Source organism: Manacus vitellinus, unplaced genomic scaffold, assembly GCF_001715985.3.
Source record: "Manacus vitellinus isolate BGI_N305 unplaced genomic scaffold, ASM171598v3 scaffold_32_pilon, whole genome shotgun sequence".
NCBI lineage: Eukaryota > Metazoa > Chordata > Aves > Passeriformes > Pipridae > Manacus > Manacus vitellinus.
In genome coordinates, this window is record NW_021940460.1 from 5,837,839 (window position 1) to 5,857,502 (window position 19,664).

The window sequence follows — 19,664 nt, forward strand, 5'->3', positions numbered from 1 at the left end:
AGGTGGCACGTGAATTCCATGTTTACTTTGCATTAGCCTTGACTTGACATCGTTTGTGTTTGCAGTGAAATATTGTGATTTTCCAAGCAGCAGGGCTTTGATTTTAGGTCAGGCCTCGCTGTGGCGTGACATGGGCGTCACGGTGTTCCAGCACTGAGCCCTTATTATGCAAAACCACCCTGTGTTGCCTCATGCTCACCTGGGGCTGCACTGCAACTCTGCCACATTGTGATGCAATGTGAGGGCACTGCACTGTGACGTGGTTTCTTGGTGAGAACCTGGGATACATCTCTGGATACATGTCTTCAGAATTTTAATTTCTCTCAGGAAAACGTTGTCACCGTAAACACACATTGGGAGCAGGAAGGAAGAGACATTAACTTTTCCTTCTCTCTGATATCCACATTTCCCACAATCCTTTCCCTTCTGGGTGTTCCTCACAATGATGAGACCAATGCTGTGATGGACTTTGCACTTTGATGGACAAATGAAGCAGCTAGAGGAAGAATTATGGTTACCACTTGGTTGGAATTAACCCTGTCCTCTCTTTATTCCATGCAATAATAACTCTTCCAAAATAGTTTCAGACTGTGGTTTCTATTGCCTAAAAGTGACAAGTTGGAAGGGAAGAACTGGAGTTGGAAATGCAGAAACCACCAGTAGTTCATCAGGGCAAAAAGAATTGAAGCTGGACAAATCTCTAATAAATCTCTGTGTAAGGGAACACCAATGTTTTATTCCAGACTGGTACAGGCCTCTGCAGTTGGCAGAGATTAATTACTCTGAAATACAGGGCATCTGATTGCTTAAATCTGTCAATACTTTATTGAGACAGTAAGAAAAAAAGAAATTCTCACAGTGAGTTCTGTCTCCATATGAAAAACACGGGTAGAGAATCTCTGATCTTGCTGCCAGTGAATTTCAGATTGGTAATTTATTCCTAGCCTATTATTTGCATGCTGGTAAAGCATCCAAGCAGCAAACATTTCAACAGGTCTCATAAAATATTGAGGGGAAAAGCTGGAAACAAGAGAAGAAACAATTAGCAAAGAACTGACTAGAGAAGACATAAGAGCAACAGAGGGAGGGAGGTTGGGTGAAACTTGAGATAAAGATGGAGAAAAAGGAATTCACAGGGGAAAAGCAGAATTCCCATGAGATCTCCTTGCCTCCAGACTACAAAGTACTGGGAAAAAAAAAAAAGGCATTTTCACAAGAAATAATTCTCTTTCATAATGAGTCATAATGCAGAGTCACAGAAGCAAACATGGGAATTATGCAAGACCACATGTCAAAGGAAAACAACTGAAATCCTCTCTGCTGTCCCTTCAAGGAAGGGCACTTGCCTCACTGAGAAAAACTGAGACATCCTCAGTACCTACATGTAATGTAAATGGAAGGAGAAAGTGGTGCTCAGAACTGCAGGTGTCTGGGGCTGGAATATTTCAATGAGATCTTGACAAGATCTCAAAATCCTCGTTGTGACTAAACCTCACTTGTTATCATTTCAGCTTTCACAAGAGCTGCCACGCTCCTACTTTGCATTTTGTTCACACTTATTGCTGTGAAAGAATAAAGATTAAGTGAATCTTAATGAAATATTACCCAGCACTCAGGAATATCCTTGTTTGCAAACAATCCCTGGTGTTTCTGATCCACTTTCCCGTTTAACATGGGAAATGTTAACATGCAGTGCCATCAACAGAAGGTCAACCACATTAAACTGTTTCTGTTGCATTGAAGGGAAACTGCAGCTTAGAATAAGGGATTTGGAGAAAATAGTTCTTGAAACTTTTTTGGGGACCTTTTCTGACTACAGGAGTGGTTCTGCTTCTAAGAACATTCCCAGGAGTGTTTCCATGGTATTAGTTTAAACAAACCATTTAATTCTCATTGTTTCTAGTCTTGTGTCTGTAAAATAGGAATAATATAATGACGGCTTTTCTGTGCTGAGGTGATTCTCAGAATTAACAACAAGCTTTAGAGAAAAAGTGATACATTTAAGCAGATTAGTTTTATTTAAGCAAATCATGGCTGTTATATCCCTGCAAGTTTTAAAAGTTCAACCCATCCACCCACAACTGTGAGTTGCAGTGGTTTTCAGGGTGAGAATATAAAGATTCAGTCCTTAACCTGCTGTTTTCTGTTCAGTTTGTAAAGGCAGTGATACAAACCTGTGTGCAGTCCAAGGGATGTGCTGTTTGTAGCCGTGCACTATTATCTGAACAGCAGTGCCTCACAGTGAACTCACCGAAGCACCTTGTGAAAAGTAGTTGCAAAGGGGCAGCAGGAACCTGATGGATGTTGACAGACACCTCCCAGCTCTCCAATCCCCTCTCGCCTGTCCTGACAAAATGATGGTGCTCCCCCCCTGCACGATTGCATCATTCATTCATGCTGCTGTTATAAAACAGGCACCACGCTGCTGCTGTGCCCCGCGGGGCACGGCCCCGGCACAGGACACCCTTCGTTTCCTCTGCTAGAAAAAATACAGCATTACAGAGCTGAGAACCAAACGGACTGAGAGAAAAGATCCCAGGGACTTACGGTATTGAGCTGGCTGCCGCCGCTGCTGCTGCAAACAAACCTCTTGGCTTGCCCAGGACAAGAAGGGATCAGCTGAGACCTTCAGTCGCACAAACGCTCGGCACGGGCTGCGCTGGACGGGAGCCGCATTTTGTAAATCACGCTCCGATAACGTGCTGAGTAAGCCAGCCCGGGTGGTTTGTTTGAAATGGTTGCACACATGTAACCAGAGAAGTCCAGCTGTTCGCTGACAGGGAAAGGAGGAGAGGTGTAACCTTCCTACGTCGGGGGAGGAGCCGCCGGGCCCGGCTTGGGTAGGCACGGCTTGGCCAGACCCCAGCACGATGGGGAGCTCGCTCACCCCTCATCCTGTGCCATGGGCGTGGACAACCAGAGGGGTCTGAGCGCAGGGATGAGCCCGAGGAGCGGCTCCGACAGGCGGCAGTCAGGAATTTCTCTTGGCATGAAATCAGAGGCAAAGCAGGGACACTGTTCTCTTTGGCTGAGGGAGAGATGAAAGGGTTGCGAGCTGATTCAGTGCTGCCTTTTGGCTTAAGCATCACTGTGCAAAGTTCCACAAATCAAATCAAAACTCATCAAAAGCTACAGAGCAAAACGAAAACTTCGGTGTACAACAAGGCTCTGTTTTGTGTCCCCAAATGCAGTGTTCTCAAAAGCAATGGGAAAACTGCAGAACCTGCCTGTGCTCCTGTTTGGGATCCCACAGAAGAGCTTCCCTCTGACACTGCTGTGGGTATTGGTGAGGAAACAGGAGAGTGCCAACCCACAAGCTGTCTGAGGTCAAGAAAGCCGAATTTAGCTGATGTAGCTACTTTTGTTCACTTGTGATAAGAGTCCTGTGACTGCTGCCCATCTTGACAGACTGTTCTGCACCACTGGATGCACCAGTCACATTCCATGCATGACCTCGTTTGCCATCCAGGCAGTATTGCCCCTCCAAACTACACATACTAATTAAAATCAATCACCCTGTGTGCCTCTCCTCACATGTATTCCTTTATATTTCTTTCAGAAGTTCTCAGTACACGACCATTTGGGGACAGGAGCATCTGTCAGTAACTTCTGGTGTCAGGAAAAAATGGGACCAAGCCCCTTTGCTGCAAAATTCACCAGTGGCACAAATCACCCTTCAGTCTGGTCCTGTTTGTCAGCTTTATCGTGGCAGGACAGTATGTTGTTTAAAGCAGATTTAGAAATCATTTCTGTGAATGAGGTTAAAGGAAAGCAGATCTTGATAAAGATAAAAGGAAATGGCTTTTACTGAGAATCTCAGATGGGTTTTTGGCCAAGATAAGCTCTGCATGGCTTGACTAAGAGAATTGCTGCTGAATATTTCATGAAGGATATTTCCTTTATTTGGATTAGTTTAACAGACGTGTTGGTTTTAATTCAGTTAAATACTTTGATTCTAATCTGGTGTAATCCATTGAATTCAAAGGACAATTTGAGTCTAATAAGCATTTGCCCTGTATTTTTGCTAGACATTAAAACCAAATACACAGAACAATTCAACAACTACAGCTCAGACTACAAAAGGAAGAAAAGCTTGTCCTGATGGCTGAAAAATGCTGCAAAATGGGCATTTAATGTGAAAATGCACATGAGAAATAGCTATCCTCAGGCATGTGATCCAGCAAAAAAACACAGAGAGCTCTGCTTGGAAGCTTTAGGAGGATGTTCAGGAGTGAAAAGCACAGGTTGTGGATGTGTGACTGCTGATAAAAGCACAGCACCCAACTCTTGTACATGACTTTTACAGAACCTCTCCGGTCCTACAAAAAAGCAGAGACCACCTGCATAAAGGATTAGAATGTCTTTGAAAACACCTTTTTCTTTTTCCCCATTAAAAACATCTAAAATTCCAACTAAATTTTTCCTGCAGTAATAATTCCCCTCACAAACCTGAACCTGCCTGGGGAATGGCCACATCCCTGCCAGCAGCCAGCCTCCCAAGGCACAGGTGCTTAGGATGGATAATTCCTGCCTTTCCACAGGCATCAGCAAGGAAAACATAAAATATAACAAGCCTGCTAGTATGGGTTTGACAAGGCTGCCCTCTGCTGAAAACAGCCCTGAGAGGAACAGGCAGAAAAATGACAAACCAGAGAAGCAAGAACAGCAAAATATTTATGTGTTACCTGTGGGCTACAGAATCGAGAGCAGAGCTGGGGATCCAAGTGTTTTACCTGGACATTGCATCCAGGCACCTCAGATATTCCCACTGCACCCTCTCGGAGCTGGGTTGGATATTTAGTTTTATTATGGATTCAGCAGGCCAGCGGCATCCCAATGAAGACAAAACTTCAACAGAGTTCCAGAGCCAATAACGGAATGCCAAGTGAGATTCCCTGCATTTTGCAATGTTTAATGTTTAATGATTGCAACAACAGAAGAGAAAGCCCAGCCACTCTACTAGAGTCAGCATTAAAATATTTCACAAGACATGCGCACTGCTCAGGTAAACAAAAGGGATCCAAACCTGTGTTGACTGATGTTCAAACACCAACTCCACCTAAAACTTTTAAAAACCAGCACCCCAAGGATATGAGCAGCTCCAGGGATATTAGTCCCTTCCAGAGCTGCCAAGTCAGACGGACAGGCCACGCATGGGAGTCCTCCTGTCCTGCACAACATGGCACTTTGCCTGGAAACTGAGATCCTCACCCAAAGCAAGTGCCACAGCCAACAACCAAACCCAGCGAAGCTGCCCTGACACTTGACACTGCTTCCATCAAGCTCCCCCAAGACTCCTGTGCAGCAAAACTGGACCCAGCAGCAGGTTCAGACTTTATTCCTGGAGGTGGCATGAAAACATGTTTGGCTCGTTGCATCACTGCCCAGTGTCCAGGGCTGCATCCAGAGCTCCCTGCTGCAAAAAGTGGGATGGAGTGGGGGAGATTTCATAGAGTCACAGAATGGCTTAGGTTGGAAGGGACCTTAAAGACCATCCAGTTCCAACCTCCTGCCCTGGGCAGGGACACCTTCCACTAGCCCAGGTTGCTCCAAGCCCTGTCCAACCTGGCCTTGGACACTTCCAGGCACGGGGCAGCCACAGCTTCTCTGGGCAGCATCACACCTGGTGGGTGAGAGCTGGGGAAGGGTCTTTGTCTTCTCTGTAACAAATACTGACAAAATCCTGGCCTGGGGGCCAGTTGTCCCTGTTTGATGTGGTTCAGCACCCTCTGGAGCAGCTGGAACACCAGGAACGACTTGGATGTCCCTGACACTCTGCAGCCAGGACAGGATTATTCTGGGGCCAGGCATCTTCTTTACGCAATACTTGAAATCACAAGAGGGTTGTGTCACATCTGATGTTGGCAGGTGCTCCAATGGGTGTTTGGGGGTACAAGCCCAGATGGAGCAATGGGGTTTCCAAACCTGGTGCAATCTGTACCCACAGGGGTGTGAGGAACCATGGCAGGAGCTTCTTCTCAGGCTCCTCCCTGGGGAAACTCAATTGTGCTCCATTTCATAGCCCGAAAACACAAATATTTCAGTGTCTCAAGGTGTGAGCCCTGACAGGCCACGTAGGGTAAACCCTTCAGCACCCATCAAGGTTGCCTGGACAGTATTTCTGTTTTTCTTCCGCAGGGAAACCTCTGGCCTTGGGAAGGATCATCCCAATCCTTGGAACCCCTGTGAGGGGTTCAGGCCAGAAATGCCCTGGGTACAGGGGTTGTGCTGGGGCCTGTACAGGCTCTGGTGCCCCACACAGCAGCTTCTGTGTTATGAGAAGACGAGTTTTAATCAACCTCAACCTCGCATTTTAACCATTCTGATTATTAATCCGATCCGCTTAACTATTAATTCCACCGGTCTAATGTTAAATCGCTGGGTTCAATTATTTATTCCCACAGCTCTGCAAGGCTGCCGTGGGTGTCTGTGACATGAGAGGGCGGGTTAAGAACCGCATGACCCAGACCTTTCAGACACCCTGACACACTGACCGCCCGCCCTTCATGGCCCCGTCTCTCCAGCGGTGGCGCGGGGGCGGGGCCAGACGGAGCGACAGCCGCCACAGCCAATAGGAACGCGGCGGCACTCCGGCGAGCCAATGAGCGCGCGCCTGACCCACTCCGCCCCGCGCCCTCCCGCGGCGGGCGGACGACAAGCGGCCGCAGCCAATAGAAACGCTCCTGGTGCGGCGGAGGGGCCAATGAGCGCGCCCGGAGACTTCTAGAAGGGGCGGGGTTTGCCCGTGCCCGTCCTGCCCCGCCCGCGCGGCGCAGAGCGGAGCGGGGAACATGGCGGTGAAGGCGCTCAATCCCAAGGCAGAGGTGGCCCGCGCCCAGGCCGCGCTGGCCGTGAACATCAGCGCGGCCCGAGGGCTGCAGGATGTGCTGAGGACCAACCTGGGCCCCAAAGGCACCATGAAGATGTGAGGGAGCCCTCCCGCCGCGGGCGGGGTTGGGGGGTGGGGGGTCGCGCGGGGCTGAGGGGAGGCGTGAGGGGAGAGGCTCGGGAGGGCGAGATGTGCGGAGGGGAACAAAGGGATGGATGAATGGATGGATGGATGTGTGGATGAGTGGATGAATGAATGGATGGATGGGTGGATGGATGGATGGGTGGGGCGGGAGCCGTGCGGGCCCTGGCCGCGCACGTGTGTCAGGGCCGAGGCGCCGCTCACCCTGCGGGTCCCCCACGCAGGCTCGTGTCGGGCTCCGGAGACATCAAGCTGACCAAAGATGGCAACGTGCTGCTGCAGGAAATGGTGAGCTGCTGATGAGCCTGGCCGGGGAGGGGATTTAGGGAGGCAGGAGCCTGCTGGCAGTGCCAGTGAGTACCTGTGGCTGAGGGGGGACCACGTCCACCACCGTGGTGTTTGCCCCTGTGCACTGAGAGCAAAATGTCCCTTGGGAGGAAGGGAAAGAACTAAAATGAGTTCTTTCATGCTAGAGGTAGTACTGTAAGGAAAACAATGATAAAAAACTAAACGGCACCATAAATAGTCCCATTGGGTTTTATCTCACTGTAGTACAGTTACTAAGCACCGAGCTTTTCAAATGTGGATACTGTTGTAGGTTTGTGGGCTTCTAATCTGTTAAAATACCCTTTAATCAGCCTCTGGTGATGCCAAGTGAGGTGTGTGTGCCTTACATCAAAAGACTGACTTCCCGAAGTGAGCTGAAGTCCTGTGGTGGCTGTGGAGAGTGGACAGACAGGCACGGTGCTCACGGCTCCAGCACCAAATGTGCTGCTCAGCAGAGGAACTGCAAAGAGACAAACTCATTGAATGTTCTTTGGTTTCATAATAAGGAGTAAAATAACCAACCAAAGAAGCAGCAAGTTAGTAGCAAGTACATACCAAACAAATTAGGGTGTGTACAGCACTGATGATGCAGAGATTGCTAAATTAGCTTTAAACACGGTGGATTTAGTGCCAGCAGCAGCTTGGATGTGATGGTGGTGCATCCTTTCTCTGTCAAGCTCACAGTGAGCTGAGGACTAGTTTGGCTCTGAGCACTCAATATTTTGTGTATAGATGCATAATCTAAAGGGGGAAATAGTGTTACAAAGGGTAAATTCCACCAACTTACAGCTGTTGCTGTTAAATGATGTTATTAGTTGAAACATGTTGAATTGACATAAACCATTAAAACATCACCAAGTCTTTAAATACTTTCTTTATCTGATCTCAGATTGTTGCTTTGTGTGCCAGTGCAGTGAGACTTCCTGCTCAGCTTCTTGTTTTTGTCTAGCAAATCCAACACCCCACGGCCTCCTTGATAGCAAAAGTAGCAACAGCACAAGATGACATCACCGGAGATGGCACCACCTCAAATGTCCTGATCATTGGGGAGCTCCTAAAGCAGGCAGATCTCTATATTTCTGAGGTGTGTATGCAGTGTTTCTGTTGTAGGTGGGCGAGTTAAAAGCTTCACTGAGACCCTGCAGCTTGTTTTGTTTAATGTTTAATACAAGTGAAACATAAATGGATATTTCTGCTTAAAGAGAGTGCACCACAGAAGTTGTAAAAAGGGAAAAAGCTGGAGAGGATGACTTAAGACTTGTTCAAAATCAAATCCACTTATTGTGGATACTGTAACTTTTAATAAGGTTTTTATCTGATACCTTCTGTTACTTTGTTTTATCTGTGTTAAAACACTTCTTGGTGTTAAAAAGGAGATCCTCCCCGAGGGCAGGTCTTTTGGGTATTTTAAGTTATGAGTACACATTCCTATTGCACAGTGAACACCCAAGTGTGCTTTGTAGTTCCCTTGGTTTCAGTTCTGTGCTAGAATAATCTGTACTTTTCCTCTGCATTGAAAGGATTTGCATTCCTTTTATATGTATTCAGAAGGACAGAACACCTTATCTTTGCAGCATGCATATTCCCTACCTTTTACATTACGTGCAATATTGAAACCACAGGCTCTGTTTCTGTAAAAGTACCATTTTGTCTTCAGCTGTCTAATGACTTCTCTTCCCTTGCATTAGGGTTTGCACCCTAGAATAGTAGCAGAAGGATTTGAGATCGCAAAGGAAAAAGCACTTGAAGTTTTGGAGCAGGTCAAAGTGACCAAGGAGATGGACAGGGAGACCCTCATAGATGTTGCCAGAACATCCCTCCGTACTAAAGTTCATGCTGAGCTTGCTGACATCCTGACAGAGGTGAGTGCAGGGGTCTGCTCTGCCTCTTTGTGTGAAGAGCTCCAGGGATATTAAAGTGCTGGGATTGTTACCATTTCACCCCCCTTCTGTTCCAGGCTGTCGTAGATTCTGTTCTGACAGTCAGAAAACCAGATGAGCCCATTGACCTCTACATGGTGGAAATCATGGAGATGAAGCACAAATCAGAGACTGACACAACGTGAGTCAGGAGTATCCTTGAGCTCCCCTGAGGTTTGAGTGGTCTGTGGGGGTTTGGTTTCTTTTTAGGAGAACTTGGGCTACCACTGGAAAAATTACTAGGAAAGGGCTGAAAGAAAGGCAGAAATAGAGATTTCAGCCATAAATACTTTAGCAGCAGAGGTTCATCAGTCACCGAACTTCATTCCCTGATAAAATTTTTGAATAGCAAAGATCAACACTGGCTTAAGCTTTTACACAACAGAAAGAATTTTTCCCTTAGTAATTGCATCTGTGGCTTGGTTATTCTTTAGATTTGTATCTGTTAAATGAAAAAATAGCATTTGATAAATGGAAACTGCTTTGTGGTAATTAGATGGATATTCCATAGGCTTTGTATTTACCTCAGTGGCATGGCTGAATTCTGCACTAGCTTTCCTCAGTAGCTAATGCAGTCAGACACCATGCCAGAGCAAATTCCTTTTTCACTCTGCTTGGTGTGCTTTTCCTATGGGAATGGGCATGCCCTTGGAAGGGGAATACATAATCCTTGTTTACTCCCAGCACAACTTCGTGTTGGAGCAGTTGCTCTGGCAGTTCTCTCACTAGCCTGCACTTCCATGGAATTCATATCTTCCTACACATCCATTGACACACAAAATGGTTTTTTTTAATCTTCCAGGCTGATCAGGGGGCTGGTTCTGGATCATGGTGCTCGCCATCCTGACATGAGGAAAAGGGTGGAAGATGCTTATATTCTTACCTGCAACGTGTCTCTGGAGTATGAGAAAACGTAAGTGCACAGCAGCGAGGTGAGGAGCAGGAAGTGCTTATGTCTTAATGACTCTTCATTAACCTGTGCTTAAATCCCAGCCAAAAGGACTGCACAGGTGTGGAAGGTGAAAGGGAAGAGGTGATGCCCCTTCTGCAGCCCTTTGGGAAAGGGAAAGCTGGTGGATGAAATAATGTCTGTGAGAGGCTGAGCTTTGTAGTGGTTTTTATTTTGTTGTTTCATTGAGGAAAGGCTGAAAGTCTTTCCTTTCTTGGGCATAATTGGATATTCTACAGCAAACACTTCAGAGTTCTCTTAGTTTCAAGTGTCTGCCTTATTTCTTGTAGTGGAAAAGCTCTGAACTAAAGAGCAGGAAGAGCAGTTTGGGTTGAGGGGGGGTCTTGTTTGTTTTGATTTGAGATCTTCAGAATGTTGCTGAAAAGATCAGCCCTCATGCTTGTTTCTACAGCAGAGAGGATAGTTTTCTTACTACTTCAGTGGTTTGTTTTTTCTCCTTCAGAGAGGTGAGCTCTGGATTCTTCTATAAAAGTGCTGAAGAGAGGGAGAAGTTGGTGAAAGCAGAACGAAAGTTCATTGAAGACAGAGTGAACAAAATCATAGACTTGAAAAGAAAAGTCTGTGGCGATTCAGATAAAGGATTTGTTTTGATCAACCAGAAGGTGAGATGAAGGGTGTAACTAAAAATTGATTTCTTGGCCACCATGTGCTGTTTGAACTCACTTGGTACAGAAATAGCTGAATTTAGGCTGGTACTTGTGAATTTGTGTGTACAGTTCCTAATTGAAATACTCTGTGAGCCCTGAGGAAGAAATGACTCGTTAGTGTCAGACTGAGAGAGGGTGTTTTTAGCTTTTTCTTTATCCTGATGGTCACTTCCTTCATTTCCAGGGAATCGACCCATTTTCCTTGGATGCACTTGCAAAAGAAGGAATCGTTGCTTTGCGGAGAGCTAAAAGGAGGAACATGGAAAGGTCAGTTCCTGGGGAGAGGAGAGGGTAAAATAACCTCCTCTTCCAAACTGGGACAGTGAGTCAAGTCTGGCTTAAATCCAACGTCAAGAACTCAAACTAAAAAGTCCCCTTCAATCTGTCCAGCTCCTCCTGGTGTAACTCAGGGTGGTTTGTACACACTGTAGGTGTGTACAAAGGTCAGTTCAGCACACTGAGGGATGGGGGAGTTTGAGCTCTCAGTATGCTTCAAATGTAAAAGAGACTTAATTCTACAAACTTATTTTTGTGAAGAGCTCTTTGATGAACAGAAGCAAACTGTTCCAGGCCTAGGAAGTGTGTTGTGCATGCTAAAATACTGCCCTTATGTTAGTGACTTCAGGTTTTACTGACCACAAAGCAAGTGCTGAGCTGTGTGTGTTCTGTGCCAGGCTGACCCTGGCGTGTGGTGGCACTGCCATGAACTCCGTGGAGGATCTCACTCCTGACTGCCTGGGGCACGCAGGGCTTGTCTATGAGTACACACTGGTGAGTACAACCAAGAGCTGTGCTGGGGTATGGAATTAAAGGCTGGTGGTATTTCACATCCCTGTGAACATCTGCCTGGGTATTTGCTCTGGTCATAGTGTATTTTCTTGGTGTTGTCTGTAAAACTGAAAAAAAAAAAAAGAGAAAAAAAGATCCTACTGGTTCTCACCACTTCTCGAAGTGCTGGTAGTGCAGAACTGAACCTGAACGCATCCAGTTTTTTTATTCAGTGTACAAATGGATAAAGCAAGTGCCTGACAGGGATACACAACCCTGTTTCTCGCAGGGTGAAGAGAAATACACCTTCATTGAGAAGTGTGAGAACCCACGCTCCGTGACCCTGCTGATCAGGGGCCCCAACAAGCACACGCTGACCCAGATCAAGGACGCCGTGAGGGACGGGCTGCGAGCCGTGAAGAACGCCATCGAGGATGGTGAGTGCTCTGGTGGGGATGTGAAGGGTCTCCAGTGGAATCTCACTGCAGAATTAGGGAATTCTGTATCACCCTCCTTGGTACCCCTGCAGTCAGAGCCCAAACTGAGTGTTACAGCTCAGCCACTTTGTAGTTTCGAAGTTACAGTTACAGCTCTGCCACTTTGTCCTTTACAAGTAGTTTACAACTGTGTAATTACTCACCTGCTCAGGTACAAGCTGTCTTTTTAAGAATGAAGGAAGAGATCAAAGTGCACTGAAAATGAACTGTTTGAATAGGGCTTTGGTTTGATATCACGCTTTCCCTTGCAGGGTGTGTGGTTCCAGGAGCAGGGGCACTGGAGGTGGCAGTAGCTAATGCTCTTGTTAAGCATAAACCCAGCGTGAAAGGAAGAGCCCAGCTTGGAGTTCAGGCTTTTGCTGATGCTCTGCTCATCATTCCTAAGGTAAAGAAGTTCCTGAATAAACTGACATTAAAGCACGTGCAGACCCATTGCTTTTTCTGCTGGAGGGCTCTTTAATTAACAACATGAAGTGATGAGTCTGTTCTGTCCCAGGTTCTCGCTCAGAACTCCGGGTACGATCCCCAGGAGACCTTAGTGAAGGTTCAGACGGAGCACGTGGAGTCAGGGCAGCTCACTGGGGTGGATCTGAACACTGGTAAGGACTTCCTGAACAATGGGGTGATGCTCTAGTAAAGAACCCGTCTTGGCTCAGCTCTGAAGAACAAAGTTGCTCTGAATGCAGAAAGTTTTACCCATTTCCATTAAAAGCTACACAAAAGCCTTGGCAGGTGTCCTGTTGCTGCAGTTGGGAGTGTTGTACTGCAGTGCATTCTGATTTAAGGGTTTGTAGTGAAGATAAAACACGGGGTAACACTGTTGGAGGTACTGAGTGATACCAGATGTCAGCAGAAAGTCTCACTTTGTTGTGTGAACTGTGTTTAAAGATTGTTTCGCTTCTGTTGTAGGGGAGCCAATGGTGGCTGCAGCAGCTGGAATCTGGGATAATTACAATGTCAAAAAGCAGCTGCTCCATTCATGGTAAGGGTTACAGGATTTCCACTTGAAACAGCAATGGCTGATCATTTAAATGATAATGTGGAACTGGGATATCCCTGATAGAGGAAGCTGCCTGGAAACACAAAAATAAACCTGAGTCTTCTTGAACTATGTCAACATGGCAGTTCTAACAGTATTTATTTACTGTTTCTAGCACGGTGATTGCCAGCAACATTCTCCTGGTGGATGAAATCATGCGAGCTGGGATGTCCTCTCTGAAAGGCTGAGTTGGATCTGCTGGTGGGACAGTGGCACCTCCAGTTGTGCCCCATGGAATGTCTCCAAGGAATCCCCCTGATGGCCATATCCTTGGCCCTGGTGGATTCCCAGCAATGGAAGTCACTCTGCCATAAGGGGCAGCCCCTTTGGTAAACACGGCCACTCAAAATATTATCAACTTAATCAAAGATTTGGCTCTAAAAATGAGTTATTTATTTTTGATTTCACTGAAGTGTACGGCTGCAGTTGCTTTCATTTTTACCCAATAAACTGTTCTGTTCTGTGCTTTATGTGTGTTGGTTCTTTCAAACTTCACCTCCTCCTAACATTCTGCTTCCTGCCTTCCCAGCAGTGATGGGCTGCATTCCTGATTCCTGCTCTTGGGAGTGCTGTCAAACTACTGCTCAAGGGTCTGCTGTGGGAATAGGGTGGGACCAGACCTGGGATTAAGACAATCACTTAATAGTTTTGTACTTGCTTATGAATCAAACTGAGTTCACTTACTGGAGAATGGGTTGAAGTGGGTGGAAGGAAGGACCTGTCCAAGGTTGTCACCCTTGTCACAACAGAGGGGTGAATTTTTAACACTGATACTGATGCATTAATGTATTTATGGATGAGTGCTAGAGCAGGTCTAGGCAGAGCTGCAGTTTCAGATTGGGATTATGGGAGGGGAACAGGCCCCTGCCCTCCTAAAGGATTTTTCCTAATCCCAGTGTTGCTTTGTGTTAACAGGCTTTGTGTTAACGTGGCTGCTGAATGACCATAAAAGAAACCTTAAAAATCAATAACCCACCACAAGAAAAACCCCTCAAACACCAAGAGAAGCCCCCCTTGCATGCCTGGGTGGAGGGGTTTGCGAGTGGTCCCGGTGCCAGAAGGCGAAACGCGTTTTAACCTCTGTGTTTGCAGTTGCTGGAGAAGGAAATGCCCCTTTTCTCACAGAACGGGCCATCCACGTGGGGCAGGGCCCGGAAGCGCTTCCCGAGCCCGCAGCACCTCCGGGTCGGATCCCCCGGGATGGCCGGGACGGCGGGGCCGCTCCTGCTCCTGCTCCTGCTCCTGGTCCTGCTGTGCTGCGGGGCTCAGCGCGGTTGAGAGCCGAGACCCCTAACCCTGCCCTCCACCGAGCTCCCTGCCCGTCCTCCCCCGCGAGGGGAGCCACTCCCTGCCCGACAAACACTGAAAACGGGGCTTGGAATGTTCTGAACCTTGTGACCGAACCCCCCAGACCCAGACCTGTAGAAGCGCCGCTCGCAGTCGCTGCTGCAGCGCACCCCCCTCCAGCACGAACATCCAGGGGTGTTCCCGCAGGAGCTGCGCTTGAAAACTGAACTTCTCGTGCCGAATCTCTTCCCCTTTCAGCTCCCGGAGAGGATGAAGGCATGGTGCAGCTGCCCGGAGGGACGTTCCAGATGGGATCCAGCTCCCTGGAGAGGAGGGGCGAGGAGGGGCCCGTCCGGGAGGTGACAGTGAAGCCGTTCGCTGTCGACAAACACCCCGTCACCAACAGGGATTTCAGGTGAGAGCGAAGGCTCTGCCGGGCGAGCCCTCGGTGCCTCGGGTGGCTGAGGGGAGGGTGCTGCTCTGGGTGTGGCTGCCGGCTCGTTTGGGGCTGGTGCCTGCGGTCTGAAAGCCAACGCTTGGGTGCTCCCAAAAAATGTGTCTGTCAGTAATAAATAACCCTACGAGTGCAGGCCAAAGCATCTTACCAGTGTACCTTGCAAACATCCTTCATTTTTTTAATCCTTTCCTCCTCTTTCTTTCTCCTTCTTCCCCTATTTTCCTCTTCCATCTCTTTTCCTCATCCTCATCCCCCTTTTCCTCTTCTTCTTCCCCTCTTTATCCTCTTCTTTTTCCTCTCCTCTTCTTCCTTTTCTTCTTCTCATTTTCTTCTTTTCTCCTCTCCTCTTCTTCCTTTCCTTTTCTTCTTCTCCTCGTTTTCTTCTTTTCTCCTCTCCTCTTCTTCCTTTTCTTTTCTTCTTCTCATTTTCTTCTTTTCTCTTCATTTTCTTCCTTTTCTCTTCATTTTCTTCCTTTTCTTCTCTGCTTCTTTTTCTGCTTCTCTTCTTCCTTTTCTCTTCTTCCTCCTTTTTTCCTCCTGCTTCTCTACTTCTCATCTTCCAGACACATGTATTTTTTGTGTATGTGCCTCTTTTTTACTAATAGGGCCGTTCTATTTCAGGTTTCAGGTTCCCATTTGTAAACACCAAGACCACTCCATGAATTTTATCAAAGCCCTTGTACAGAGCACTAATAAATGCACAGGGGGAAATGCCTTTGCTTGCCTGGCAAGGCATTGGTTAAAAACACTTCCTTGCACCAGAAACTGCCCAGTAATGGCAATTATTGCAACTTAGGCAACGGGGAAACAAATGGTGTAGAAGCAGAGTGAGATTATTCAGTAGTATGTGACATTTTTTTGCATTTTGGGGGCATTTACAACAGCAGCTGCAGGTTTTATTGGCTTTTAAGGGATTTAGAATCTCTGCAATTGTTACGTGTTATGGAAGACCTGAGTTCATCTTTTTATGTTACCTGCACAGGTAAAAACGATCAGATCTGTGAACAGATGCATATTGAATGGTTTTATCTGTTAGATCTATATGGTTTTTCTGTTGAATCTATATCAATCCATATGGAACTGTGCTGGGGAGGAGCCAGGACTCTCTGGAGCAGGGGGGTGTCTGTGGGTCATGTACCTTTTGCCTTGCTCTGAACTTGCTGCATGCACACATTGCTGTATTTGGTGGTGCAGCACTTGAAGATTTCTTACCCAGAAGCCTGAGCATGTTGTATTTATGCCAGGGAGTTTGTTAGAGAAAAGAAATACAAAACAGAAGCAGAAGCGTTTGGCTGGAGCTTTGTCTTTGAGGATTTCGTGTCCGAAGAGCTGAAAAAAAAAGTCACCCAAAAACTGGAGGTAAATCTAAACCCCACAGGGATGAGTTTCAGTGACAATGGGTTTGCTTTTCCACTGAGGAGCAGGTGCCTCTCAGTGCAGGGCCTGGCTGTTCTCAGGGGTTTTTCTGTAGTCTGGGGTGGTTTTGCTTTTGAACCTGAGAGGGTTTTGAACCCCAGGCTGAGCTGGGGTTGATTCCTGGTGCTCCTCTGTTCACATGCTCTGTCAGAGCTGCTCCGGGGAGCTGTGACAGAGCAAAGCACATCTCAAAGTACTTCAATAATCAAACTTTGAACAGAAAAACTAAACCAGCACGAGCCTCTTGATCTATTTTCACTCTTAAAATCAGATGCCTCTGCTCTGTGGGAAAGCACCATCCCAGTGCCTGTGATAACCCAGCTCAAACTGCGGCTTTGACCCGTTTCCAGACTAACACACGCTGCTGTGGGACGGTGTCAGGGGGTGTCACCAGTTCAGGTGTCACCAGTTCACCTTTAATCTGGTGGTGTTTCTTTCCCCAGTCGGCCCCGTGGTGGCTGCCCATCGAAAAGGCTTTTTGGCGACAGGTGAGTGAAAAACCTGCTGTGGTGAATCCTCTCCGTGCCGGGAGCTCGTGTGTGTGTCAGCGTGTGCCGAACCCTATCGGCCAAAAATGGGGGGGAAAAAATAGCAGCTCTGCTGCATTTTCCATCCCTTCACCTCCTCCACCCCCCCAGTCCCCTTCTAATTGAAAATTTGGTACAATCATTTCAAATCTGCTTGCTGCAATTCTTCCCAGCCCTCAGGCCCTGGCTCCAGCATAAAGGACAGGCTGGATTACCCGGTGCTGCACGTGAGCTGGAACGATGCACAGGCTTTCTGTGCCTGGAAAGGGAAGAGGCTCCCGACAGAGGAGGAGTGGGAATTTGCTGCCAGGGGAGGACTGGAGCGTATGTACCACAAGCTCTGACCTTTTTCCAAACCAAGGCATTGAGTAGTGTTAGTTCCATCAGATCCAAACCTCCATCCTGGGGTGTTTTCACAGGTTAACTGGGGGGAGAAAAAGGATGGGGAGGAGGTAAACCACTTCGTTTGGCCTGGGAGTCTAATAATAATAACAATAAGTAAATAATTAAGATGTTGCTGATTCCCATCTCTCCTCGCTTCCTTGGCAGTGTCTGTAGGGATTAGACCCACAAGCCCTGTTCATATAATTATAAAACCAATCATAAAAGCCTGGTTAAAAACTGGAGTGACACAGGAGTAACAGGTGTCTTTTCCTCCTTGGCAGAAAGGCTGTATCCCTGGGGAAACAAGTTCCAGCCAAACCGTACAAATCTGTGGCAGGTGAGATCCTAAAAATCATCCCATCTGCGCTGAGGGTGGTGGTTAACTTGACCACTGCACTGGCTGCTGGTGCTGGGGAGCACTGGGGACTTAACTGCAGAGTACTGAAACTCAGCTCCTGGTGGGTTGTCCAAAATACCTTTAGAGAGAGCAGGATTTCAGTGCTTCTTAAAATTCATACATAAATTTGTTTGAAAAAGGGGGTTGTCTTGGGAGAACCTTTGGCCAGAAATGCTGCGTAAATTTGCAACAGAATGTTGTTTGCCTAATTTAAGTGTGACACAGCGCCGTGAAAAGCAAGATTTTGTGTTGTTTCTGTGGTGGTTCTTTGCTGGGAGTGATGTCTGTTCCCCCAGGGCGATTTCCCGCGGGTGGACACGGCTGAGGACGGTTATCACGGCGCCTCACCGGTGACAGCGTTCCCCCCTCAGAACAGCTACGGTACATCCTCCTCCTGCTCTGGGGGATCTGCTTCCTAAATTAACACTTGTTATAAAATGGTTTGAATGTTGTGCCCCCCCCCTCACACCCCGAAGTGCTTTTGCAGCCCTCACAAATGTGCTCTTGTAATCCTGACATAAAACCATCCCTGTCTCAGGGCTCTACGACCTGCTGGGGAACACCTGGGAGTGGACGGCGTCGGAGTTCCTGGCTCCGGGAAGGCCATCCAGGCAGGGGGCTCAGCACATGCAGGTCCTGAGAGGGGCCTCGTGGATCGACACTGCAGATGGGTCTGCCAACCACAGAGCTCGTGTTACCACCAGGTAGGTCTGGGCAAGGCCCAGGTGCTGCCTTGCAGGGATTTCCTCTGGCCTGGTTTTATTTGGAATGGAGGTTTGTTTTGAAAGATAATTATTTGTTCCTACTCAGGTTTTTTTTTGAGAAGCAGTTGGGAGAACACACTACAAATACTGCTAAAACTTTCCTGCTATAAATCCAGCCCAAACTGCTTCTCAAACCATGAGTGTTTTCCATCAGGTATTTAGAATTAAATGCTTTTCTTGAAGTCATTCAAGGGAAATGGAAGATGTTTCTGGTCTGTTACAGCAGGCCACATTAAATGATCTAAGTGTTAACTGGGAAGGGTTAATTTGGGGTTTCTTTTTCACTGTTGAGAATGGGGAACACACCAGACTCGGCCTCTGACAACCTCAGCTTCCGCTGCGCTGCCGACATCCCGCCTGTCACAGCCTGGAAAAGCCGGACCAAACCCGAGCTCTGAGGGGTCACTTGGGAAGACCTGAGGCATTTTCTCCTGTGGAGATGATCAGTAACCCCCAGCTGTCAATTCCATTAAACCCTGATGGTTTTAAAAAATTAAAAATAAATACTTTCAGCTATAACTCCTTTGGGCACTGGGATGTCTGGGCGGGAGCAGCGACCGGGAACGGCAGGCAGGGGGGTTTGTCTTTAGTATCCATTTGGTGTGGTGGATATTCCAGCTCTCCTTTTGGTGTCCTTTTTAAATAAGCAGAGGGGTGCATGTGTGTGGGACCAGGCAAGAGCTTCTCTGACCTCCAGCCCCACACCCACAGCCCCCCTGTGGTGTGTGTGGGGCTGCCATGAGAGGCAGCTGGGGGGGAAGTGATGGGGGCACATCCCTGGAATGGGGATTCCTTCATCTATCAGTCTCCATCCCCTCGGGAAGTCCCAGCTTCAACCACCTGCTGAGCCTTCCCAGAAATAAAAAGAGGCACCTTTATTGACCTTTGAGCAGTGACAAAATAATGTGTTTGCTGGTTTCTAAGTGCACAGGTGTCACAAACCAGCGACCCACCTCTCCCAGGTGTTACAACCAGCACAAAGGCTACAAACTGTCTGTGCACCAGCTCTGCACCAAACCTGATGGGACGAGGAGCCCCAAGCACATGGGTGGGCAGGGATACCACTCAGGGCACTGCTCATCAGTCCTACACCTCTGACTGTCCCAAAAGGGTCATGCTCTGGTGCTGGGCTTTGCCAAGGGCTGAGCCTCCCCTGTAGGGAGCTGCAGCTGGTTATGCCTCTATTAAAAGGTGGCTTCTCCAAACCCATTCTTACAGTGGTACAAACCCCAGGGGCAAATTGCAGCTGGGTCTGCATTTGCACCTGACCCGAGGCCAGCGAAAGAGAAGGAAAG

The 19,664-nt window shown here is 47.6% G+C and overlaps 2 protein-coding genes and 2 non-coding genes across 4 annotated transcripts; all 4 read left to right on the forward strand.

The window, feature by feature from the left end:
• The first annotated feature begins 6,755 nt into the window (after nt 1–6,755).
• On the forward strand, nt 6,756–13,605 carry CCT6A (chaperonin containing TCP1 subunit 6A). Its single transcript, XM_018076680.2, has 14 exons — nt 6,756–6,925; nt 7,195–7,258; nt 8,247–8,381; nt 8,986–9,159; nt 9,255–9,358; nt 10,019–10,129; nt 10,629–10,788; nt 11,018–11,100; nt 11,508–11,604; nt 11,891–12,038; nt 12,350–12,483; nt 12,595–12,697; nt 13,008–13,080; nt 13,253–13,605. Exons 1-14 carry the CDS (start codon nt 6,792–6,794, stop codon nt 13,323–13,325), a joined length of 1,593 nt encoding a protein of 530 aa, XP_017932169.1. The 5' UTR covers nt 6,756–6,791; the 3' UTR covers nt 13,326–13,605.
• Nucleotides 8,729–8,860, forward strand: LOC112841188. The gene has a single exon (XR_003212814.1). It is a non-coding gene; the product is annotated as a small nucleolar RNA SNORA22 (small nucleolar RNA).
• LOC112841187 lies at nt 9,748–9,881 on the forward strand. The gene has a single exon (XR_003212813.1). It is a non-coding gene; the product is annotated as a small nucleolar RNA SNORA15 (small nucleolar RNA).
• A 984-nt stretch (nt 13,606–14,589) lies between the features above and the next one.
• Nucleotides 14,590–18,885, forward strand: SUMF2 (sulfatase modifying factor 2). Its single transcript, XM_008930413.3, has 8 exons — nt 14,590–14,839; nt 16,126–16,240; nt 16,741–16,785; nt 16,998–17,148; nt 17,490–17,545; nt 17,902–17,986; nt 18,144–18,309; nt 18,662–18,885. Exons 1-8 carry the CDS (start codon nt 14,703–14,705, stop codon nt 18,765–18,767), a joined length of 861 nt encoding a protein of 286 aa, XP_008928661.1. The 5' UTR covers nt 14,590–14,702; the 3' UTR covers nt 18,768–18,885.
• The last annotated feature ends 779 nt before the right edge of the window (nt 18,886–19,664 follow it).